The sequence below is a fragment of the Pungitius pungitius genome, chromosome 9, assembly GCF_949316345.1.
Source record: "Pungitius pungitius chromosome 9, fPunPun2.1, whole genome shotgun sequence".
Taxonomy (NCBI): Eukaryota; Metazoa; Chordata; class Actinopteri; order Perciformes; family Gasterosteidae; genus Pungitius; species Pungitius pungitius.
This window is the reverse complement of record NC_084908.1, coordinates 8213867-8240614: the sequence shown is the minus strand read 5'-3', so window position 1 is coordinate 8240614 and position 26748 is coordinate 8213867. Positions and strand designations below refer to the sequence as shown.

Here is a 26748-nt window from a genome sequence, read left to right as displayed (position 1 = left end):
GGATTTTAGAACGTGCAACATTTTACAAACGGCGCCCCATAGTTTCAACGCCAATTCGTAGAAGTTGAAAAGACGTTTATATTTAGACCACATATCAACGTGATTTTTAATACGGTAAAATGTCGTCCTCTACTTTATGCTATAGCATTATTTTATAGGTGTAAAAAGAAATGACGTCCACATTTGTACGTTTACCACCGATATTAAAAATCACGTTGAAAACTGGTCTAAACATAGACGTCTTTTCAACGTCTACGAATAGACGTTGAAACAACTTTCACTTTTAAACCATTTTGCAACGTCTTTTCAACGGATAAATTGCTCGCTGGAAAAGTACGAGTTTCACACAGTCAGTTGTCATGTCAACAGCCCATAACAAGGACAACACAATTTGATTATTTTGTATTTATTCATATCAATATAACACTTTTCCTATACAAAACAGAATACAAAAATAATATATTTTGGGAAAATAAACTATGAAATTATAAGTGCAGCAACAACACAAACCAGTCAGTTAGAATTTTGTGTTTGTAAACCATTTTTCGAAATCATTGGCACTTCATTTTCAGATTCTGTAACAAGATCTGGCTCTGAGTCACTTGAATCCGGATCGTATACCTGAAATCAGCTCCGTCTCCCTCATCGTCACTCAATGATTCAGAATGCGCAGAACACCCCTCAGTTGCAGATGCCTCTAGTCAACATGTTCGTTTAATTCAATTAATTTTATTTTGTTCAACCCAAAATGAAAAATAAGCCTGAGGGAGCTTTACAGTCTGTAAACATGCAGCATCCTGTCCCAAAACCATCACATCGGCACACGTAAAACTCCCTTCAACTGGACAAAACCTAAGGGAGAACAGCGAAGGAGTAAGTGTGTACAGAAAGAACAACTTAAAGATGTACAGTACGTTCAATTCCTACGACAGAAATTATTCAAATATTCAGAGTAGTACACCAGGTGTAAGGCAGGACAACTGCAGGGACAAACTCCATCAGATGTAACCTCCATCCACAGGAACCTGTGAGGAGGGAAGAACAAAGACTTTAGGGAAAAGGCAAAGTGTGTAATTTGGGTTTATGACAGTAATAAAAGTTTAATAATTATAACAGCAGGAGGTGTTTGAGAACCCTTTATTTATAGATTGTTTACTTATAACATTATAAACAATTCATCTGCAACTTATGGCATTTCTGGAGTAACATTTCCAGGTATATTACACAGTACCATACTTTACAATGTTGCTTTAAGCATGCAGTAACTTAGAATGTGTTGGCTAGCTTGTTTACAGGCCACAACTTGTTGAATTCAGCTGCGATCTGTGTTTAGGCCGCGTTGCTTTAAAAACGTGTATTTTCTACATGAAATGGGAACGGCAATAATATGATATGGGTACAGCAACAACCTAACGCATAAGCAACACCAAACACACGGAGGTTTACTTTTGGTCCAGTTCATGTTGAACGCTAGCTCCGAGCTAGCACGCTCCAAGCTAGCGTGCTAACTAGCTTACCAAAATAACAGTCTTTCCCGTATCGAGTGGGCAGCACAAGTAAAATCACTGGTTATAGTTTCAGGTGTGCTTCATTCAAACACTGACGTACTTACAGAGTATTGGGGCTGGTAGCCGTGGTTGTATCAGCCCGTTCACGTCGCTCTACAGATGTGAGCAGAGTTACGTGTTTACAACTAATGTTTGAAACGGCCCGCATTATTTTGTCCTTAAAGCAGGGGTGTCAAACTCATTTCGCATCGTGGGCCACATACGGCCTAGGGAGATGTCAAGTGGGCCGGACCATTAAAATTATACCATACTCTGCTATAAATAACCAAAATATCATGTCTTTCCTTTGTTTTGGTGTAAAGAAGCACAAGAACATTAGGAAAATATTGAAATTTAATGAACTATCCTTTTACAAAACATTTCATGAAACACCTCATATTTCCTTAGACAAATGTGCAATTTACTTTTATCATTCACAAATATGCATTGCAACTGATCCCACTGATTGTACAAAGGCACAAAACTTTAATTGGTACTGAAAAATTTAGTAATGCACTTTAAGATTAAATGAGACTTTTAAAGAAAGGAATTTTTAAACCACTTACACATACGCATATAAAATCTAAATGTAATCCCTGCGTACACCTTACAAACTAAGGAGAGTGATTTTAAATGTGTAATGAAGAAAGTGTTCGCCTGTCCTGTAAATCTGTAAACTTCATACATGAAACATACATACACATACAATACATACTGAAAATTTATGGAGTTGTATGAACAGTAGAATTCCATCACACAACTTTTGTTTTGAAGCTGCTGACTAACATTAAAGTGCACATTTTTTAAATCACCACAGTAAGGATTCATCTTCACAGAGCTGTATTCTTTCAATGCAAACAGTATCTAAGGCAGCATTTTAAAGGTGTTAGTCTAGTCTGGACTTGTATTTGTTCCTGAAACTTGGCATCTTTTGGCCTGTACAAGTGCATCAACACCAGGTGTCATGTCCTGACTAGCTGTCACTTTCAGAATGTCATTTAAGTGCTTGTTTGTGAGCCTTGAACGCATTTTTGTTTTATTGATATTCATCACTGAGAAAATTTGTTCACAAAGGTAGGTTGTCCCAAACATGCACAACATTTTTGCAGCCAGGGCTGTTAATTTGGGGTACCCTGGTAGTAGATACTGATAAAATCTGTCCAGACCTACAGAGGCAAATTTGCCCTTCAAATCTGCATCACACTGCAAATCAATTATCTCTAGCAATTAGGTAGCTGGCTTTTACCGCTGCTTCACTGACTTCTCGGCTCTGGATGAAAGTTGACTGCTGTTTCCTCAGACCCGCCAGCAATTGGTTAATCTTATCTCTTCTCAGTTGTCCTTGCAAGCCGTCATATTTTTCGCTGTGATGAGTCTCGTAGTGGCGTCGAATATTATATTCCTTCAATACCGAAACTTGTTGCAAACACACCAAGCACAAAGGTTTTCCGTGCATCTCTGTAAATAAATAGGACGTGGTCCATTTTTCTTTGAAAATTCTACACTCCTTATCTACTTTTCTCCGTTTGGATATCGATATTTTGCCTAATGAGGGTGTAGCGGAGAGGTAGAGACCAAGGTATTAACAACGTCATAACAAGCAGCAGATGGCGCATTGATACCGTCTGCTGTTTTCAGTCTGTCTCAGTGATGCGGCTTGTCTTCTACTCTGATGGAAAGAGTGCGCCCCTTAGCGGATAATCCATGAATTGCAGCGAATTAAAAATATTAATTCCATGTCTTTTATGCATTTTTTCCACTTTCAAATTATCCTGCGGGCCTGATCGAACCTCCTTGGGGGCCGGTTCCGGCCCGCAGGCCGTATGTTTGACACCCCTGCCTTAAAGCATATTGTTACGCCTCCTCTCCCGAGCCGGGGTGGAGGCGTAACAGACACACTCTGTATTTCCATATTCATGACGTTTTAAGAAAAATCTTAAATGCGTTGAAATCACGTCTTTGCGTATACCAAATTTCGCCGACCACTTCATTCATTATTATGATAATCTTAATGATATTATCGTCTCTCTTTCAACCTTACGTTACAACATGACACATCATCGAGAAATTTACCCTTTTCTAGCACGTTGAGGTTTCTCGCACTCTTTCGCCGGTTGAAAAGACGTTGAAATGAGGTCTTAGAAGTTCAGACCTCATTTCAACCCGATTTCAACCATATTTCAACGTTGAAATAACGTCTTGTGCTCACTGGGGTTAGTCATATTTAATGGACTGCTTAATTGTCTCCAGGCTCAGAGCTATACAGTCGGTTTGGAATAGATATGTTCTCTGTGGAAATGAAATGAGAAACACTGTCTGAGGCTAAAAATAAAAAATAAAATTTGTTCACACAAACAGACTGTGCTTTCCTGGCTAAAAAAAATCTGAGTATTAACCTCACAGCAGTTTAATCTTCATTTTCAGGAATCTGGAATAGTTTATTGCCATAATATGTAAGACATGCATGAAATTTGAATTGGCGGTTGGTGCATGACAGCAGACAGTAATGGACAGCAGACAACGTAGTGCAGGGAAATAATCATTCAAAAATATTGAAAATGTGTCACGGGCGTATGGCGGAGCCGAATGCAGCACAACGGCACGGAGTGTTTAGTTAATGTCTTTATTAAACACGGGTTCACAGCAGGCGTCAGGGCACGATGAGAGACAGAGCAGAGATCGGTCCTCAGGGTCGGGGTGACGCTCCGGGTGGCCGGGGAGGAAATGCCGGGAGCAGCTGGTGCAATCGCCGGGCCGGTCGGGGAGCCGGAGCACAGGAGCGGAGGCGCCGGGCAGTCAGGGGAATCGCCGGGCAGACCGAGGAGCACGCAAACAGAAACCCGAGGCCGCTCAGGCAGAACTCGTGGTCGGGGACAGATGGCTGAAGTGCTTATCGGACTGCGGTCATGTGGACCGCATTTCAAAATGAAATGCGCCTCTAGTTTAGGTATTACGGTAAATGGGTCTGTACAGCCGAAAAGGCACTGATCATCATTTCAAGTGTCTTTTTTCAATCTTTGAACTGTCTTTAAATAAAGAAATATAAAGGAACAAGCCGGGTAACACTCTTGACACTTGATCCTGGTTCATGTTGACCTCCTCTATTACCATGTACATTTACATAAAATATGACTTTGTACTTTGAGATAACTGAAGGCAAAGTTAGTACTTTTGCCATTATATTCATCTTTTCTCAATTTTTGGACTGTCTTTAAATCAGATAGCAGCTGGGTTAAACTCTTTGACACTTGATCCTGGTTCATGTTGACCTCCTCTATAACATGTACATTTACATAAAATATTACTGTGTACTTTGAGATAATTGAAGGTAAAGTTAGCAATATTGCCATTATATTCGTCTTTTCAATTTTTCCTACAATTTGTTTTGTGTCTTTTAGTCAAGGTATAGTCTGAAGAAGTTTGTCTTTAGTGGCGGAACATGTAAAGACTCCTGGTGTCATCTGAAAGCTCATTTCACCATTTACAAGCCAGGAAAGCAAAGAGTCGTGATCTTGTCAATTGTGTTGCTCACTCTTTAGCGGATTCCAACTTTGGATTCGACTCACAACTTTTCTGGGGTTTGATGAGTGCTCATCAAAAGTGGTCCAAAGTACTTTTTTCGGATGAAAGCAAATTTTGCATGTCATTCGGAAATCAAGGTGCCAGAGTTTGGAGGAAGACTGGGGAGAAGGAAATGCCAGAAAGTCCAGTGTCAAGTACCCACAGTTAGTGATGGTCTGGGGTGCTATGTCCACTGTGTTTTATCAAAGGCAGTGTCAATCCAGTTAGCTATCAGGAGATTTTGGAGCACTTCATGCTTCAATCTGCTGAAAAGCTTTATGGAGATGAAGATTTTGTTTTTCAGCACGACCTGGCACCTGCTCACAGTGCCAAAACCACTGGCAAATGGCTTACTGACCATGGCATTACTGTGCTCAATTGGCCTGCCAACTCTCCTGACCTGAACCCCATAGAGAATCTGTGGGATATTGTGAAGAGAAAGTTGAGAGACACAAGACCCAACACTCTGGATGAGCTTAAGGCCGCTATTGAAGCATCCTGGGCCTCCATAACACCGCAGCAGTGCCACAGGCTGATTGCCTCCATGCCACGCCGCATTGAAGCAGTCATTTCTGCAAAAGGATTCCCGACCAAGTATTGAGTGCATTACTGAACAGAATTATTTGAAGGCTGACTTTTTTTGTATTAAAAACACTTTTCTTTTATTGGTCGGATGAAATATGCTAATTTTTTGAGATAGGCATTTTGGGTTTTCATGAGCTGTATGCCAAAATCATCAGTATTAAAACAATAAAAGACCTGAAATATTTCAGTTGGTGTGCAATAAATCTAAAATATATGAAAGTTTAATTTTTATCATCACATTATGTAAAATAATGAACTTTTATCACAATATGCTAATTTTTTGAGAAGGACCTGTAGCTCAGGCATCGCTGGCGCATCTGGTCTTCGGTTCAAAGCAAAAACCAGGTCAAGATCCAGCCCCAAAACAGCATCTCGCCTTCAGAATGCATCCAAGCATGCCGCAGCAGGGGCTGTTGTAGCAGACAGGAGGGTCACTACCAAACAAAACCAGAGCAAAGAGCTTCCCGGAGAAGAGCAACCTGGCCATCAACCAGATTTGGAAACTGGTTGTCCAGGGGAATAGGAGAGTGGAGGCTCTGGCTATAGTTATCCAACAACTGTTCACTGAGGTATTCCGCTTATCTCTATGTTAACAAACATTTAACATTATTTCTTTATTATAATCACTTCATAAACTGTTTCTTTCTAGTATACGGTAGTAGGTTTAGCCTTATTTTTCAAATACGTTTGTCTGGATGGAACTTGTTTTCCTGTTCAACAGAAAGGGTTACCCAACAAATAGTAATTCTGTTTCTAGTAAATATTAATATTAATAGGGTTTGCATCATCATTTAGTGGGGATATGTCCCTTTCCTCTGCTGTAGCACCACACCACTTTAAAGGAAAATTAGTTGTCTGCACACGATCCTTCCCCTTTGCTGATTAGAGCAAAGCCCCCACAGCTTGTACTTAATGCATCCATCACTGTTGTTGGGGATAGAGCATGTAGAAGGGGGAGTTGAGAAATGGCTCTTTTTAGTAGGCAGCCAGTCAGAAAGTACTGTCTGAGTCCACACCGAGCTGCCTTTAACAACATCATTCTGCTTTGTGTGTGTGTGTGTGTGTTGGTGGGTTTTATCTAAAGCACAAATACCAATGCTATCTCATCTGTCTTACACACTTGAAAGGTGACTGTTGAATATAAACTGCATTATCCTCCCAGGGGTGAAGGGATCCGTTTTTTAATTCTTAACTTCTCAGAGGGGAATTTATTTTTTAGACGATGAATATGTCCAAATGTGCTTGTTACCGGCATTGGACGTGTAAACCCTAGCATGATTGAAGTTCATTTGGAGTTCATTTTTTTAATCTAATAGTTAGAACCTTATCAGAGAAATTCATTATTAAGTTATTACTACTGAGTTCCAAAGGAATACACGGCTTTGACTTGTGAATCAATTTAAGCATGATGAGTATTTCAAGGCTGTGTGTAGTGCATTCTAACAGTGTAAAAAATGTAATTTTCCCACTGGGAATTAGTAAAACGTATGGATCATGATTAGTGTGTACATTAAAAATTTACTGACAACACTATTGGAACGTATGCGTTGACCCGAGCAGCAGTTTTCTCCCACACCGCTTCTCTGTATTTTGCTTTTTGTAGTAGCGTGTTGCTTTGTATCTAATTACGGTTCATACTCGCCGTACACTTGCATTAATATTTCCACCTCAATAGGGGTGACGTATGCCAACCGATTGTTTGTGGTCGTTGCCATGGCAAATTGTAGTATCGTGGCTCCATTCATGAACCAGCTCTAAACAGCTGTTCTGAAACCCACAACGCAGATTTTTCCATCTCAGGGTAAATCAACTCAGAGTTTAGGGTTTGAGTTTGTTGAACCTCCTACTTGAAACGGACCCCTGTAGTGACAGTCTGCAACAAAACCCATGGAGAAGAATATTTCACTTCTGGGGATGTTTCTGAGCAGCGCATTTTGTAAGTTTTGCATAGTAAATTGAATAGCATCTGGGGGAGAGCATTTAGGCGGTTGTCTTGGTTCACCCTGAACTAAAAGGTTTCCTAGCCACTGACTGTGTACAATTTTGTCATTAAATTAAAAAAAATCACAGCGATAATACATGTTCGACTGGCCGACCGCTTAGCGCAGACGTCTCGAAATGTGTTTTTATTTTGCTCGACAGTCCAATCCAGATTGTAGTGATCTTTCCTTAAAGTGAAGCTCACCCAGAGACACGAGACACAAGAAAACTACAAAATAATAATATAATAATAAAAACAGATTTAGCAATAATTCCAGGCAATGTACCTGTGTTTAGGACCTCCTAGACTACTACCATGATGAATTTCAAGCATTTTTACTGTACAGATTTTAAAATATCTTCAAAGTAAAAGTCCTATTTTTGCTAGTTCCAAAACACCATTTCTCAAAGTTTGGACTGCAATAAAAACAGATTTAGCAATGTAAACACCGACCAGGATGAATGAAGCAAACTCACTCACTTGAACAGCAAAAAAGAAAATTCAGGAATAGTTCCAAACAAAGACCTGTCACAGTTTGGTCCCTCTTCCTGTTTTAGTTTGAAGTTTCATGTTCCTTGTGGTCCTGGGTTAACTTCACTTCCTGCCTTGTCTTGTGATTGCGTGATTGTCTCCACCTGTGTCCAATCACCTGCACCTCCCTTGTGTATTTAAGCCCTGTGTGCCTGTTGTCCTTTGTCGCGTCATTGTCTATTGTTAGTTCCGGTTGGTGCACGTTCCGTTTGACCTGTTCCTAATAAAGAGCACTTCTGGAAGAATCCTGCACCTGAGTCCTGCCTTCCGCCTGCACCAGCACCCGATCTGTCAGAAGACCAATGTGTGGGTGTTATGGACCTCTCTGACTACCAGAATGCGGAATATAAATTCTTTTTACTGCACAAATTTGGAGATATCTCCAAAGTAAAAGTCCCATAAGTACATGTTTAAAAAGATAATTTCTCCAGATTTGAGCTGCAATAAAAATAGATTCCTCAATAGGTCCACATAAAGACCAATGTACATCGGTTGAGAACCTGTCTGACCTCTCCTGTATGCTAAAATTAAACATTTTTATTGTACTAATTCAGAGAATTTTTGCAATTTAAAAACGGTAATTTCTCAGTGTTTGAATGTGTTACGTTCTGCCTCCCCAGGAGGGGAGTGGGATCCGCGCCACTGATTGACGGCGTCCTGTGGCCAATAAACAGCGTGTGGTGTTGAAGGTGCAAGAAACAGACTGGGGCTTGAAGTTGGGGTTAACAGGCTTGTTTATATTTATTACAAAATGCTTCCCACCCCCTTACCTGTCCTATCTCCCAACAAAACCACACTCTAACTGGCACACTACCAAGGCGCCCTAACAAAACTTACATTGGGTGGCCCAGCCAGGTGTAGCTAGTGTTGTTAGACAGGGGAGTAACACTACGTGCAGGTATGTAAACTCTGGAGCAGGACTAAACTACTCCTCACCCCCCCTGTAATAAAGATAACAAAGAACACGTATTAATTTCATACACACTTATACCAAATCACTGGGAATACAAATGTTATACCGTCCACCAGCACTCACGTATACACAACCAGAGTGCCACCCACCCAGGTGAAACAAACACAGGGGTACATATACTGACAGAAGGGCATGATGGGATTGGAGATGAGTGGAAACAGCTGAACCGGGTAACGAGCGGGGGTGGAGTCAAGATGAATGGAGATCATGGATGATCAGTACCACCTGTATACACACACACACAAAACAGAACACACCCACCAACCGATACACAGAACAGGGGACGTAACAGAATGACATTGAAAATAATTTTCTCAATAAGTCCAAAATATGATTGATTCATGTGTTCAAGACATCTTTGAACCTTCCATTTTAAATTTGAAATATTTTTAAAGAACAAATTTGGGGACTTGTCTTGAACAGCGCGGATCTCTGCCTGTCTGATGTCCACTCACCATCTGAAAATCAACCCTGACTGGAGTAAACTACTTCTCTTTCTGGGAAAAGATTCTCCTACCCAGGACTCGACTATTAACGTTGGCAACTTCGTATTAAAGTCCACTTTGACTGATATGAATCTCGATGTGACACTTGACAGCCAACTCTCCCTGACTCCCAACATTACCGCAACAATACGATCCTGTACATGGTGTTTTTGAACGAGGAAAAATAGGACTTTTACTTTGAAGATATTTTAAAATCTGTACAGTAAAAATGCTTGAAATTCATCATGGTAGTAGTCACACAGGTCCTTAACACAGGTACATTGGTCTTTGCCTGGAATTATTGCTAAATTTGTTTTTAATGCAGTCCAAATGTGGAGAAATGCTGTTTTTGAACTTGCACAAATATGACTTTTACTTTGAAGATATTTTAAAATCTGTACAGTAAAAATGCTTGAAATTCATCATGGTAGTAGTCTAGGAGGTGCTTAACACAGGTACATTGGTCTTTGCCTGGAATTATTGCTAAATCTGTTTTTATTGCAGTCCAAACTTTGAGAAATGGTGCTTTGGAACTAGCAAAAATATGACTTTTACTTTGAAGAAATCTCCAAATCTGTACAGTAAAGATTCTTGAAATTCCTCATGGTAGTAGTCACAGAGGTCCTTAACACAGGTACATTGGTCATTGCCTGGAATTATTGCTAAATCTGTTTTTATTGCAGTCCAAATGTGGAGAAATGGTGTTTTTGAACTTGCACAAATAGGAGTTTTACTTTGAAGATATTTTAAAATCTGTACAGTAAAAATGCTTGATATTCATCATGGTAGTAGTCTAGGAGGTCTTTAACACAGGTACATTGGTCTTTCCCTGGAATTATTGCTAAATCTTTTTATATTGCAGTCCAAACCTTGAGAAATGTTGCTTTTGAACTTTGGAGAAATCTCTAAAAATGTACAGTAAAAATATTGCATTTACTGTACAAGAGTAGTCAGACTCGTCCTTAACTGACATACTTCAGTCATTGTCCAGAATATTTGATTAAATAGGTTGTATTCCGGTTACTTGCTCAATACCGTAAATGTCAGCATAAACGTGCACTAAAATTCAAGTGTCGGCTGAGTTCACCACGGATATCCGAGTGTCGGCTGAGTTGACCGCAGTGCAAAACCAGTAGGTTCAAAAACCAGTAGCGCAAAACGAGTCGATATGAAGAAAACAACATCTGTAAGAAGGACGAAACTGTCATAAACACCTTAATGGAGTCAGCTTATGTTGCTTTGGAATTACATTACATGTCATTTAGCTGACACTTTTATCCAAAGCGACTTACATTGCATTTTGACCCATTGCTTACATTTTGCCTGGGGAGCAATTGGGGGTTAGGTGTCTTGCTCAGGGACACTTTACATGGCCCATGGAACAGCCGGGATTTGAACCACCAACCTTGCGGCTCGTAAATTATTGCGTCCATAGTAAGCAAGGATCGCTAAATAGCATTATCATTTGTTTCGATCATCTCCTCTGGTAGACCGCAAATACGTGACGTTCTTTTTATCGATGGCACGCCATCGACTAGTACTGCCTTCGCGGTCGACTAGTCGATCAACCTATTGTGCACCCCTGGATTGGATAGATGGCCCGGTGGAATAGTGGAGGGGAAGGGGAGTGTGTGTGTGTGTGTGTAAAAACAGTGTGTGTAAAGATGTTATCTAAAGCACAAATACCAATGCTATCTCATCTGTCTTACACACTTGAAAGGTGACTGTTGAATATAAACTGCACATTATCCTCCCAGGGGTGGAGCTTTGGTTGAGCCAAAAGTGTTGGGGCTTTAGTTTGGGCGGCTGGGTGTTATCTGTAAACCTACTTAGCTCTAAAATACCTCACCGAACCATCTGTTTTTTGCACTACATGTTGTGTTTTGAGAGTTGGCAAACATACATGGAAGCAAAAGTTGTGGAGGATTTCAGGACACCCTACAATAAGTGTAGTTGAAATTCATTACTTAACTGATCAATGCTCTTTTAACACAAACTTTAAATAGACAAACATATAAAGAATAATAAGAAAGGATATGAGTAAAGGCAAGAGACGCAAGCCTTTAATGCAGAGCCATCACATTTGTGTCTCAACACCTGATAGGGAGAAGAGAAAAGGAGATAAGAAGAAAGTTAAGAAAAACAAGGGCCAGAAATAACATTCATTCATTCCTCCATTGTAGAGTATTCAGGTAGGAGGAGGAGATACAAATGCAAGGAGGAGGCAGGCCCGGGTGGTAAACAGGTAGCGAGTGGGAGGAGTGGAAGTGAGTAACTGAAAGAGAGAGGGCTTCACATTCCGCTGTAAAGCAGAGAGAGAGAGAGAGAGAGAGAGAGAGAGAGAGACAGAGACAGAGACAGAGAGAGTTTTCCACTGGCGATAGAGGGTGTGTTTGTCCTCGTTAACCAGGACATGGGCTCCACGGCCAGCAAGACCCATGTAAAGTCCAACAAGGCCCCCCCATATTGCCGCCAGGACAAACGCAAGGTGTGTGTGTACATGTTTTTACGGCTTTATAAATTGCTTCTCTTTTTTGTCTCTTCACCTTTGTTAATATTTATGTCTCAACTCATCATCTCAACGAAGTCAGGACTTGTTTCAGCAACCGGGTCAATTTAAAGGAAGCTACTGTATGTTGTTGCTGTTGGTTTTCAGTCCAATGAATGAATGCCTTGGAACAATTAGGCCACAACTGGGCCTAAACACTCTTTTCTATATTCTCTTTCACTTTATTGGCCCTTAGACAACGTGTGTGTGTGTGCGTGTGTGTGAGAGAGGCAGGAGGATGGACGTTTGGATTCCATTGTACAGTAAATTCCAATTCTACCGCTTTTATTTTATGTGTGTGTTTATGTCTAGTGTGGGCAGCCTTACAATGTTTGTCATGAAAGCAATGTCAAATACAGCATATCAAGGATTTTCCTTGGTTTCGGTCTCTGAGTTGGATGTTTTTGCCCATGGTGGATGTTATATACCTTTACATTACATGACATGTCATTTAGCTTACGCTTTTATCCAAAGCGACTTACAATAAGTGCATTTCCACATAGAGATACAAACTCAGAAGAACAAGTAACAAGAAAGTACAATTTTCATCAAATAAGCAGTTCCAAAACATGTTATAGAAAAGTGCCATTATAAGTACAATTTAAGTGCAATTTAAGTACCTGATTGTTTTAACAACAGAATTGTATGATTTCTGTAATATGTGTTTCATATTTCCATTATCACACATGGTAACAACCCTGCCTTTTCAACCACAGCTGAAAAGTCTCCTGTAGATAACCACGAGGCGTGTCCTTCACTGGTCACTTTGTAGCTCACTAAATAAAGCTGTCCTTAAGTGATGGTGAGAAATATTAACCTTTCACAGTTCTTAAATCAAGTGCATGGTAGAAATAAATATACAATTCATGGTCACTAGCTGAGATGGGATGGAATGAGTGATCCAAGTCACTACACAGTCCTCCGTATACATTTCCCCCTAAATATTTTCTTTTAAAAAATTGAATATATATGATACACCTGTGCTCATATGAGACTAAATGGTCTTTTTATATTGTCTTGCAGTGCAAGGAAGCCCTAAGGCAGAAGAAGGGTTTGTCGCAGGAACTGGTGAACCTCCGAGATGAGCTGGGTAAGAGTCAAGCTCTCTGCGTATAACACACACCGTTTAATTCATTTTATTTTGTAAAGCCCAGAATAGCAAATTCCAAATTTGCCTCAGAGAGCTACAGTCTGTATACAACATCTTCTCTCCCGAAAGCCTCACATCTGCACAGGAAAAACTCAAAAAAACATCTTCACACTTTAACTACAATGAACAGGTCCAGCGATGTGACAGCCGGAAGCAAACTCCACATTTCACTTAACACTGGGTTGGATTTGGAATTAAATCTGGTTTATCTAATCAACGGATTTTCAACTGGATCATTACTCTGTGTGCTAAAAAATAACTAATACTGGCATATGTGCATGTAGTCAGATGGCTGAGAATGTGGATCATGTCAATAGCTACTCTGCCTGTTTGGCGGATACAACAGGATCAGAAAAGGTCACACACACACACCTGCCATCGAGCTAACATACCTTGGGGACACACCAACAGTACTGGATCGACATGGCAACAGCAAGGAAAGTATTTCTCCACACAAACATGCTCATGGAAATCTGCTAATGCATATCTGTATATTAATACCAACCAATGACCAGTTTAAGTACAAACATTTCACTACACACACATACATTTGCTGTGAATGCATGTTAAATTTGACTTCCATATCTACAATCTCACACTGCAGCACATGCAACACAGGTGACAAACTGGCAAACAAACACACAGCAGCAGAGCAAACGTGAAAGCCTTTTCCTGTTCATTCTGAGCCACAGCGACTATAATATTTTATTTTACTGCGTGTTTGACCGGTGGCTCATGCTATTCCTCACAGACCTGAGGAATGTTAGCTATGTACAGATCCCTTCACACACACAATTCAAACTGAACGGGAACGACCTGTTGTCATCTTATTGGGTGAAAATAACTCTTATTCATACCTTCTCCCCCACAGCTGATTGGTCACAAAGCAAGAGGCTTAGGAAGAAAATGTGTTTTTATGTGATTAAGTAATTTGCCTGTGGAGTTTTACGTGGCGTAATTAAACTGTTATTCAGACAGCAACTTCTAAGACAAACCTGTGTCAAAAAAGAACTTTCACTGATAGTGAACAAAATGTGTGCAGGAATACATATTTTCATTCAAGGCAGAAGAAGAGGGGTGTCTTCTGAACTGGTGTTTCCTGCTGTTTCAGCCAATACACACGCACACACACGGTATTGTGGCAGAGAGCAAGCTTGTGTCATGCAAGCTGGTCTCAGCTGTTGCTCGATTTCTGTCTCCATCACCATGTTGACAGGCGCAGCAGGAAACAGCACCTGTCCTATCTGCAGCCAGTTTTTAGAACACAGTTATTGTTATCAATGCACAGTCTGTGTTTGTGTGTGTGTGTGTGTGTACAGGATTTGTTATTTTTGATCAAATGTACCATTGTTATTCCGTGATGGCATCCATAACGTCTGACGATTCCCATCACAGTATTTTCTAGACTAACATATTGTGCTATGAGTATGTAGTTGGTGTATTACAAAAATGACACAGGTAATTATTGTTAAACTGGTAAATGGTCAAAAGCGTGGCTCTCTGTTGGATAACCATCTCCACATCTGGCCACAAAAAGGATTTGGTACGGAGATCTTATGTTGTAAATAAACAGCTGATTCTAAACATGCTTATTGTTTGCTCTCCTTATGCAAGATATAGCTCTTCAGATATATAGCAGTTTTTCTGGTATCCATCCAGACGATGTATACATTTGTCATTCAGTTTTTATCACAGTATTTTCATTCAGAGATACTGACTGACTTCTGTGTTCTCCCTCCAGTGGCATCATCGCAGTGCTGCGAGCGTCTCCACAAGGGGAAGGAGGAGGTGCATGTCAGTTTGGAGGAGGTCGTTAACCGGCTGCAGGAGCAGCATAAGGAGGAGCTTGGCCAGCTGGAGGACAGGTGCGGCATTAGCTTCTGATGTCGTGCTCACAGCGTTACCACGCTTTTGTTTGGAAATGAAAGGCTACACTAACTCTACTGTTCTCTGTGTGTGTCAGATTGAAGAGTTTTTACCAAGCAGAGTGGGACAAAGTCCACCAGACGTACCAGGAGGAGGCAGACAAATGCTGCATGTTGTTGGAACGGCAGGTCAGAATAAACACACACACTGTTGCTACAGTCCTTCCTCTTATGCATACACAGTAGTAAGGAATTAGCTGTAAGTCTCTCCCATAAATGAAAAAGTGACATAGTTGAACTGGACAGGTGACAACTTACCTCACATAGTGCAACATGACATTTGATGGATATAATGGTTTAATAATAATGCATTAATCTAGCTATATGTGTGCAAAAACAGCGTTTGATATGCACTCAGTGCATGTTGTGTAATCACCTTACATATGAATCTTGAGTGGTTTTCAAACTCTGAGATGATAGAATTGGTGCGATTTTCAAAGCTTAGATCCAGCCACCTGGCAGTTGCTCATGAAATAAATCCACCGGAGATTTGTGTCTGTCTCCAAAGTTACCCCTCTGAATCAATTGATTGAAGTTATCAGGAAACCAACTGCAGCCTAAACATAAATATGAACCTCAAAAAAACAGTTTGTATCAGACGAGTTTCACTAAAGTTGTTTCCACATTGCCCTGATTCGCACCTTCCTTTAGGTGGAGGAGTTGAGGAGCCAACAGGAAGCAGACAAGAACAACCTAGAAGTGAGTCACAGCCAGAAGATGGAGGCACTTAGACTGCAGTATGTGACTTCCATAGAAGGTGTGTACAGGACCAACTCACTCAACAGCTTTCCCAGTTCCACTATTGGAATAGGCAATTGTTAGCTTAACAAAACACACCAAACCATCTTGTGTGAACTGTTTGGATATTATTATTGATGCAGTTTGCTTGTTCTGTTTAATATCAATGTGTGTTTGTTCATTCCAGACCTGAAGAAGATCCAGCAGACAGATCTGGAGAACCTCATCAGAACCCTGAAGGAGACTGAAACATGTCTTTCTGTAAGAGACTGTAACACAGGATTTTAAAAGGTCAATGTCATAATGAAACAAAGACCAACGACAGTAACATAATAAATGTCCAACCACTATGCGTTTGCATAGTGGTTGGACATTTTTTGCTGATTATTTGCTCCTTAAACAAGCGATCAAACAAGATTGTTGGTTTTGAAAAATGATTACACATCAGTACCATTTCTTTGCACTTTGTTTTGGCAAAGAAATCCCAAAGCTCTTTACACTGGGCTGTCCTAACTTTTTTATGAACCAAAGCTGTGTATCAACCCTAAAATGATCATGTGCCCTTCCTACCAGGAGAAAATATGTAAGCTGTCAGCAGACAACATGGCTCTAAATGAGAAGCTGAAAGCAGAAGAGGAGAGGAGGAGGCATGTACTCACTGACAAGAATCTGGTAAAGATTGTTACATCTACAATGGTAGCTACCAGTCATTGACTCTCCTCAGACAGAACACAAAGAGCTTACAGGTGTGGAGATTGACAGACAGAATGTGCTTCTCTGCTTCCTCCTGCTGGTTTGGGATTCACAGGCTTACGATCTCTCGGCTCCTTAGCTAACCAAAATGAAATGTCAAGCGTCAGCCCATGATGAATCATAGTCATTATAACTATTTTTGTCTGTGCTTTCCCCACAGAGAGCATCCACGCTTCATGTGTTTGTCTGTTTGTGCAGAAGGACTCTCACACGATGTACTTGGAGCAGGAGCTGGACAGTCTTAAGGTGGTGCTGGAGATCAAGAACAACCAGCTACACCAGAGGGAGAAAAAGCTCATGGAGATGGCCAAATTGGTAGGCACTGGTCTTTCTCTATCACATATTATCATCTTTTTTTTCATTCTCATGAGTCTAATATTGCAAAAATAACATCACTTATATAATGTTTTATGGGAAGAATTGGTCAAAAGATCAGCACTACACACACACTCCATCTATACTGACCCTGCTGAGAGGCTTGTATGCATATACACCCAACCAGTCTTTTTGTGTGTCAGTTGGAGACCAATGTGAAACTGGAGGAGTGTCTGACAAAGGTCCAACAGGAGAACGAGGACTACAGAGCTAGGATGGACAAACACGCTGCTCTCTCCAAGTACGTACTCCAGCTGCAGAGGCTTCAATCTCACTGCTGCTTTTACAACAGGATTGTTGATCCATTCGCCTCTGCTTCACAACTCACCTCAACCTGAATGGTCATTGTGAACACAAACAACAAATATGGCTATTGTCTTTGTGTGACTCACAGGTGTAAACATAGCAGCTCTGGAACTCTCAGTGAAGTGCAGTAAGTGTACGTGAGCAGGAAGATAGACAGGCATAGGCAGGGGTGGTATTATTGCAGTGCTGCCACAACAATAAGTACTCTATGGTAACCCCTTATCCTTTTCTTCCCGCAACATTTGCTCAGATGTAAAGAGAATTTCCTGTGAAAGCAGACTATAACAACCCAGTGACCACATGGACATTTATTGCAAATGCGAGGATATATTTAGTGACTCGTGAAGATGAGTTTATGCTTTGATAAAGTTGACCTCCATACAGTCCTAAATATGTGTGTCTTCCCTCAACTCAGCCAAGCTCTCCGTCTCCCCGCAGGCAACTGTCAAGTGAACAGGCCAAACTGCAGCAGACGCTGCAGAAAGAGTCCAAGGTCAACAAACGTCTGTCCATGGAGAACGAGGAGCTGCTGTGGAAGCTGTACAACGGTGATCTGCTGGCAAGTCCCAGCCGCCTCTCACCCACCTTGCCCTTTGGCTCACCCCGGAACTCGGCCTCCTTTCCCACAACTGCACCCTTATCGCCCAGATAGCAACAGCACGACAAGCCCTTCATTCCTCTCCTGAGATCTCCTGTTCGTTTATGTAACATTTACAAGACAAAAGGCTGCCGTCACAGCAGTGTTGCTTGATATCAATGATGAATGATGAACTTATAAACTTGAAATAAATTGCATAAAAGACACTTTTCTTGGAATTCAAACAATGTTGTAGTGGACACAGATGCACTTATGTCTGTGCCACAACAACAGATACACTTACAGGTGAAACTATAAAAATTTGAATATTGTGCAAAAGCTCATTACTTTCATTAATTTAACTTAAAAGGTGAAACTAATATATTAGCTTTTGCACGATATTCTAATTTTTCGAGTTTCACCTGTATGTCTGACCTCGCTATCTGCCAAATGCCTGGTTCTCTTCTTTTTGTGAAGAAAGCTTCAATAACAGGCACACCTCAGGGTCTGTACAAGGCCCCTCCGTCTTGTTATGACTATCCTAACCTGTTTTCCCAATATGCTGTACATCTTAAGTGCCACTCATCATGTTCTTTTAAACTGCTCGCTTCTCAAGATTTGGATGAGAAAAACCTTGGATTCCTGACATGTGTTTGTAAAGAGATTTTTCGGCTTTGACAAATCATAAAACACCTTTCGATGGATAGGTATGGATTCTTTTGCCTTTTACCTTTTTAAAGAAGACTAATTTTTTTATCCAAAGAACAAATCAATCATAAGCTTTGGACCTCTGGACGAAGTGGATAAACATAGTGTCCTTCTGTGGACAAACCAGAACTCATGTGCTCATTAATCTGAGGAACTGACCTAAAATACCGACATGATCTTTTGATCTAATGCAAATCTGTAAACCGCTCATAATTTCTACCTTAATATACGATGAAGAATGTAATCTGGCCGTGGTAACTCTCCTCCCCCTTCACTGAGAGGTAATTCTCAATGAAGTAAGTAATTATTTCTCCCAGTCTTTTCTTAACTGGCCGGTAACTGACCTCTGTTTTACAGAATAGTTTTGTCTGTCTTTGCCTCAATTCACTATGCTCTGGTTTTTTGGAAAATACATCATGAAATTAGGAAAATAATGGTCAAAGAAAATGCAATGATTCACATTTATATAAAAGGCAAGAAGGCAAATAAAGGATGTGAGATGACCATGATTTATTTCAGTGTGTACGCTACAATGTATGAGAATTAAGTCAAATCTGTTTACAGCTCTTGTAAAGACAATTGCTCTCTATTGACGACGAGCAACGTGAATGGCGTCACCTGCCGCTTTGCTGGGGTCCAGTTGTCCCGGCAACACCCCGTTGACCGGTGGCGGATGATCAAGGTCAGCAGCTCGTACCATCATGACCACAGATTTGATAGAGTACCACCAACCGTGCCATGTGTACCACACCACCCCGTCATCAGCCATCGCTTGGTACGGCCCTTTGTAGTAGTGACCGTTCAAGTTGCCCGAGTCACACCTGAATCACAGCAGGATGTAAAGGAACAAAAAAATGTACAATTCGCTTTTTAGTTTTTCCCCTAAACATTTGCACATGTGGTTCTTCACAGCGTCACCGTAGTACACTGAGACGGAAGTATTGCATTTTCAAGTATTAAGTATACCTGCTGAACCACCAGCCTGATTTGCTGTGTCTGATGCACGTGCCGTCCGTGTCCATATCGCTGCCATTCATCTGGTCAAAGGTGCTAAACTTGACCCCACTCCCGGCAGAGGGGGGGCCACGGACGTCAGCAAGGGCATCTCCTGCATTACCAGTGTACTCCCCCACATGTAACTGGTACTGGTCCTTTGAATGAACAGGTTAAAGAGTTTGAATGAATCATGGATGCGGCAAAAGCGCTTTGGTAAAAAAAATTTATGTGAAGCCAGATGTCCTTGATGTTGTTTCCATCGTAGACTAAATAAGACCCCTACTGTTATGGGAAAAATAGAGGGTAAGGCTAGACATCAAAAAACGAAAGACAGAGGCTTACAAGATGTTTTTACCGGATTACAGACAGAAATGGATGTAATCCAGTCTGCAGAATTTAAATCATTTTCCATAAATTAGGTCAATTCCACGAACGAGAACGAGATATCTCCAATCTTTTTATGAGTAAATGTTTAAAAATATTAACTTGTTGCTGCTATACCTCTTATTACAACCCTTACCTATGGACTAGGTGTTTTTATTTTTACACTTTTTAGCATTTTCTCTGTTTCACCTTTTCATCATCCAGTTTAAAGTTCTTGTACTCTGCATAGCGCTGATTTCCCTCAAAGTCTTCCATTTCAATCCGCAGGTTGTGGTTTCCTAGAAGACACAGTTACAGAACATCTAACATTCCTTATGTCAAACTAAATGTTTTACACAAGAACATAAGATAGACACACCTTGAGAAGTGAGATCGTGTAGAGGTTTATTGCCCAGCCAAAATTCTCCATCAGGTGAGTAGAGGTCTCCAAATCCATGCTTGTACTCCACCCACGCTCTGCACATACCACAGGTCCGTTCTGATTTTACATTCACTTACCATGTCAAATTTCACTAAACATGCAAATTCAATTTGATTCAATATCTCTTTTTTATGTGCGTAACAGACACAGACACACACCGATCAAAGCTCTCTTTGCCGTTTTTCCTCCTCTGGAAGACAGTCCATCCTCCTCCGTTGTTCATGTCACAGTACACTGTCAATGCAGTGTGAGAACCATCGGGACGTATCGCATACAGCCCGCTGGCCACGTTATCGTCTGCAAACACCTCGGAGCAGTCTGCCCACACAAATATACACAAGATTCAAACCAGGCAGGGAAATACATGTTTGGAAACAATGGATGTTTGGAAACAATGGATGAGAACAGAAATGCATGTTTGTGGGATTCTTCTAGCTGGAAGTTTTTTGTTTCCCCATGTGAAGCAGTTCCAGGGTCATGACAGTCATGGAAGTGTTGACTACGCAAAATACTGCTGATTGGTTGCTCGATAAAAGTTGGTTCTCAGGGATTTAAAACAGGGCTTACATTTATGAATATTCTTTTGGACACTTGGAGGCGGAAAACTACATACCAAGACCTGGCCGATTGCCCCAGAAAAATGCTTTGGCTGACAAGTTCACATTTACAAGTCCAGCAGGCTCAAAGCAAGATTAGCATTCATTCATCATTTGATATCAGATCCCAAGATTCATTTCAGTTTGACATTGATTCTCCTTTTGAGCTCTGTTTGGGTATTTACCAACTACTGTCTATTAAACATCCTCTTTTCTCTTATGTTGACGGGTTGGTTTTGACCCATGTTTTAAATCAATGATAAAGTGGGGTTAGGTTAAGTAAAAACAATTATCTAACATCCAATTTGTCTTGGCTACCTTGTTAGGCTTCCTTATCCATGTAAATCTTGTATGTAGTATTTTAGGCCTGTGAACCATGTGATCGTCAATTCAGTACAGAGTTAGTGACTTGCAGAGGTTGTCTTTGCTTTGTTTTTGTGCAGGTAAATTGGATAACAAGGCAAAATGAGAATTGGCTAAAGCTCACATGATTGGGAGAGGAGCTGGCTGTTAGTGTGTTGGCTGACAGTGCACTTATGATTTCGTTTTGGCTCTAATTACAGTTATATAACTGTAACATGTAAAAAAAAAAACTAAAGCTAAAAGAAGCTAATGGCTCTGGGCAAATGGGAACTGCAGACATGGGGATTATTCTCTGTGGGTTTGCCACTACAAGAATCCCATTTTACTTTACAAAGACTTCAGACTTAGCCGGTAAGAAAGTTAGTAATTAACTTGGTGCATTAGGTAGGTGGCCAACAGGTAACACAGTATAAGAAGCCGTAAAGAGAAGGCAGGATACAAATGGAAATCCATCCCTACCTCTATGGAGATTCTCTGGGCCGAGGTGGGAGTTTGGTAGGTATTGCAGCTGCTGTGCCTGGCTGTTGTGGAGGTCCTGGATGTAGCGATGCTGGTCGTTGATCACCTTAATCAGACCCCGGATCTCCGCCTCAAGATTGCTTACCTTCTCCTCACAGGGCACAGGAGCCTGGACAGAGAAAGAAATACTAGGTATATCACGTCAACAACTTTCTTTGATTAAACAAATCAAATGACTCCTCTAGAATCTCCTTTGGTATAAAAATAAGCTGTGCTTCTGATGAATTAAAAAACCATGATCTAAAATAAAACCAACTGGCATAAAGGATAAAAACAATGGTGTGGACAGATTTATAGCAAAGGCTGCCGTTAAGACGTGAAGATATAGTCCAGACATAAATAGATCACCATGAACCCAAAACTATCAATCGAGGCTTCTTAACAAATCAGAAACAAATGTACATAAAAATGTATCACTTGAGATATTTGGCTTCAGCTATTGTTTTGACATTGAAAACAGATATAAAATGATAACATATAATTTAATTTAGCAAATAAATTATCCCCATGAAACCAACAACCACCTCTACGCTATGTTATGAAGACAAAATCTTACTCTAAATCGGTGCACAAAAGACATATCTGCAAGGAATATGGGTTGATATAGAAAGGGTATAATATACTGAAAATGAGGTGATGATCCTTACCGCCAAAGAAGAGGCCATGTGAAGAAGAAAGGCTGTAAATATCCTCAGCATTCCCATAATCAGTGATATGATTGTGGACTAAATCCAACTGTTAAACTCTCTGGTCTTACAATGTTTTTAGAGCTTCACAAGCTTTCTCTCTCCTCCCCTCAGTCCTGTTTGGATATTTGACTGGAGCTTGTTAGACAAGCCCATGGGCTGACTTTTTGTAAAATAGCCTCCATCTAGTGGTTAAGTGATAAAAGTTATATTTTTTTAGATCAATATGTCCCATTTCTGTGTCTGTAGCTCTAAATGATGAGTGCTACTAACCTTTCAGTAAGGCAAACACTGCATAAAAAGCTTCATGGGTTGGTATTGCAAACTTATGTATTTGTAGAAATCATCTGATGTAGATCTGATTTACTTACAGAAGCGACCAAAAGTATTAAGACTTTAACTTCCATTCAACGTTGACGCCAGCCTTAACAATTTCAACCATTTTTTAAAGTCTTCACATAGAAGCATTACCAATATCTTAAAGGGGACATATCATGCTCATTTTAAGACTCTGTATTTAGTGGTTCCATCTTAAAACATTCACATGCTTTGATGTGCGTGCTATGAGAGCCACTCTGCGAGCATCGTAAAGAAAATGCCGTAAATACAAAACAACCTGACGACCTGCATGTGTTTCAGTCTCTTGTCTCCTCTTTTTCTGCTTTTATCTCTGCTGCCAAAAGTGGTTTCTACCAATCCAGAATTGAGTCCTCATTTTCTAACCCCAATAAACGTGTTTCTATCTTCACCAACCTCCTCGAACCCCTCAGTCCTCCTTCCCCCTCCACTCTTCTTCCAAGAGACTTTATCAGCTATATTACCAAAAAAATAGCTGACATACGCTCCTCCTTCTCTAACCCACCTCCTTCCACCTGTATCCCACCGACTTCAGCTCTATCGGCCTCGCTTCCCTCTTTCACCCCCCTGTCTCCTAACTAGGTTCTTACCTTGGTAACCTCTGCCCGTCCCACCACCTGCCCTCTCGACCCCATTCCATTCCATATTTTACAATCTATTGCTGCTGACCTTCTTCCTTTTCTCACCTGTCCCATTAACAATGCTCTGTTATCTGGCTGTTTTCCCAACTCTATGAAGGAGGCAAGACTTAACCCACTCCTGAAGAAGCCCACCCTCAAACCTTCTGAAGAAAACAACTACAGACCGGTATCTTTTCTTCCCTATCTGTCCAAAACTATTGAACCTGCTATTTCAACCAACTCTCCTCCTATCTCCACCGTAACAATCTCCTTGACCCCCATCAGTCAGGCTTTAAGGCGGGCCATTCCACAGAGACTGCTCTCCTTGCTGTCTCAAAGCAACTCCACGCTGCTAGAGCCGCCTCTCTCTCCTCTGTCCTCATCCTTCTGGACCCTTCGGCAGCATTTGACACAGTAAACCACCAGGTCCTTATCTCCTCCCTTCTGGAACTTGGTGTCTCAGGCTCTGCTTTCTCCCTTCTCTCATCCTACCTTGATGGCCGCACCTCCCGGGTAACTTGGAGAGGATCTGTGTCAGTACCTTGTCCTCTTACTACTGGAGTTCCTCAGGTTCCGTTCTGGGTCCCCTCCTCTTCTCTCTCTACACCAACTCTCTCAGCTCCATCATTTGCTCGCATGGCTTCTCCTACCAAAGCTACGCTGATGATGACACCCAACTAATTCTCTCCTTCCCTCACTCTGACACTCAGGTGGCGGCACGGATCTCTGCCTGTCTGACTGACATCTCTCCGTGGATGTCCGCTCACCACCTGAAGATCAACCCCCGACAGACTGAACTACTTCTCTTCACCGGAAAAGACTCTCTGACCCAGTACCTGACTGTTAACTTTGGCAACTCTGTGTTAAAACCCACTCTGACTGCTAGGAACCTCGGTGTGACACTTGACAGCCAACTCTCCCTCACTCCCAACATCACAGCGACAAACACGATCCTGTAGGTACACCCTCTACAACATCAGGAGAATCCGACCCCTTCTCACTCAGAAGGCAGCTCAGGTACTGATTCAGGCTCTTGTCATCTCCCACCTTGACTATTGTAACTTTCCCCTGGCAGGTCTCCCTGCTGCCGCCATTCCACCTCTGCAACTCATCCAGAATGCAGCAGCTCGACTGGTCTTCGACCTTCAGAAATACTCCCACACCACACCACTTCTCCATTCTCTTCACTAGTTACCAGTGACTGCCCGTATCCAGTTCAAAACATTGGTTCTCACATACCATGTAAATGGATCGGGTCCAGTCTACATCCAGGACATGGTGAAACCCTCCATCCCAACCCGCACACTCCGCTCTGCATCTGCCAAGCTGCTTGTTCCTCCCTCTCTGAGACAAAGCACTCGGTGAGATCGCAACTCTTTGCTGTCTTGTCTCCCAGATGGTGGAATGAGCTCTCTGATGACATCAGGACTGCAGAGAGCCTTTACATCTTCCGCCCAAAACTCAAGACACACCTCTTTAGACTCTACCTTGACTAAAACACTAACAAACTGTAGCACTAACAAATTCTAGCACTTAAATTGTACTTATAATGGCACTTACCTATAACATGTTATGAAACTGCTTATTTGATGAAAATTGTACTTTCTTGTTCTTCCGAGTTTATTTCTACGGTTGAAATGCACTTATTGTAAGTCGCTTTGGATAAAATCGTCAGCTAAATGACATGTAATGTAATGATGTTACAAAAAGCATATCATTTTGCTATGTGAATTTCCCTGTATTTACCTTGTCTCATCAAAAGAAAATTAGTGAAGAGGATGCAAAAGTACGCAACATTCAAGGTTTCAGAAGATAAAACATAACTTACTGAGGTCCACTATTTTTGAATACTGTTGGTTTCATTCAAAGAAAATTATGGAGTAACTAAAATTCGACTCCGGTGGGACTCGAACCCACAACCTTTGAATCACTCCTCTCAGAGATTTACTAGAAGTCCAATGCGCTATCCATTGCGCCACGGAGCCACCTGTTGTAAAGCCTATAAAGCACGTACTTTAATCGAATCATTTCATCAAAGCACAAATGAATTGGAAGACTTCGGTTGAACATTACGGCTGGACTGCGGTTCCCTCCTTTTTTAACGGTTTTAGAGCGCAACTTGTTTCCCTGCGCGTGCGTGTTTGTGTTGAATGACCAGTAGCTGCAGTCGTCTCCCTCACGCGCATCACAGGCAGAGCTCTCAACTTTTCAAAAAACATTGGCGTGAGATTTTGTCAGACGATAACGTCGAGACGGGGGGAGGACGCTACGCTACGGACGACGGGGAGGTTGAAGAGGAACCAACGCCGCTTTTTTCAGCGTGAGGAATTGGATGTGTGGCGGGAGTGCGTGACTAGGGTTGCGTACCTTTAAATACGGAATCGTCCGGTATTTGGGCATGAAATAGCGCGTCCCGTTTTGAATCAATACGGGATTTGTCCCGTATTTTCCGAGTTGTCTTCAATGCAGTGTCCCATGCAAATAATCCCACTCGAGATCTGTGAAAACTCGTCCTATTCGCCCGATTGGATCATTCTCGCTGCCATCGTTGGTTTGATTGGCCGTGAACCTGAGACAAACCAATTAGTCAGAGGAAGAGGGGTCAGCTTCCGACCCCCCTTCCCCCCACTACGTTCACTACCTCCTCTCAATCCCAATTCAGTCTTTGTGCATAACAAAAGATTTGAACACATTCTATTCATTGTTGGAAAGCATTGATACATTCCAAGTATTGTTCTTCGAATCTTTATTTCAACTTATTCTATTTCACCCGCCGCACCTTTTAACTCCTTCACACTTAGCTCAACTATTAAGACCATTCACATATTAAATACTGTATATTGTAACGGACTGTGTTTTCATGTTCTGGAGCGGCGTTGCACTTTACAGAGTTTTGGGATGTTCAGTGAAGAGCGCACAATGTTATGTCACTCATCTTAGTGCCACCTATGGGGATGTGTTGTGGTGATGTTGGGGGGTGGGGTTAAGTGAGAGGTCGCGGGAATAGTTGTTTTTGGAGAGCGATGGTGTGTTTTTGTTCGACGTAGGCTACGGCCGACAATT

General features: G+C 41.4%; 2 protein-coding genes and 1 non-coding gene across 4 annotated transcripts; 1 reads left to right on the top strand and 2 right to left on the bottom strand.

Annotated features, from left to right (window-relative positions):
• Positions 1–11862: 11862 nt before the first annotated feature.
• Positions 11863–19213, top strand: mtus1b (microtubule associated tumor suppressor 1b). Its single transcript, XM_062564569.1, has 9 exons — positions 11863–13301; positions 15103–15226; positions 15325–15415; positions 15938–16043; positions 16212–16285; positions 16598–16696; positions 16976–17092; positions 17296–17393; positions 17897–19213. Exons 1-9 carry the CDS (start codon positions 13181–13183, stop codon positions 18108–18110), a joined length of 1044 nt encoding a protein of 347 aa, XP_062420553.1. The 5' UTR covers positions 11863–13180; the 3' UTR covers positions 18111–19213.
• A 23-nt stretch (positions 19214–19236) lies between these two features.
• On the bottom strand, positions 19237–26360 carry LOC119218470 (fibrinogen-like protein 1). Of its 2 annotated transcripts, none has more exons than XM_037472934.2 (7): positions 26053–26360; positions 21963–22131; positions 20703–20862; positions 20482–20579; positions 20313–20401; positions 19710–19894; positions 19237–19564 (listed from the first exon to the last, which is right to left on the bottom strand). In XM_037472934.2, exons 1-7 carry the CDS (start codon positions 26083–26085, stop codon positions 19330–19332), a joined length of 969 nt encoding a protein of 322 aa, XP_037328831.2. In that variant the 5' UTR covers positions 26086–26360; the 3' UTR covers positions 19237–19329. The 2 variants fall into 2 exon arrangements, with proteins under 2 accessions (XP_037328831.2, XP_037328830.2); XM_037472933.2 differs by lacking the exon at positions 26053–26360 and adding an exon at positions 22670–24612.
• Positions 25578–25670, bottom strand: trnar-ucu (transfer RNA arginine (anticodon UCU)). The gene is made up of 2 exons: positions 25634–25670; positions 25578–25613 (listed from the first exon to the last, which is right to left on the bottom strand). It is a non-coding gene; the product is annotated as a tRNA-Arg (tRNA).
• Positions 26361–26748: the final 388 nt, after the last annotated feature.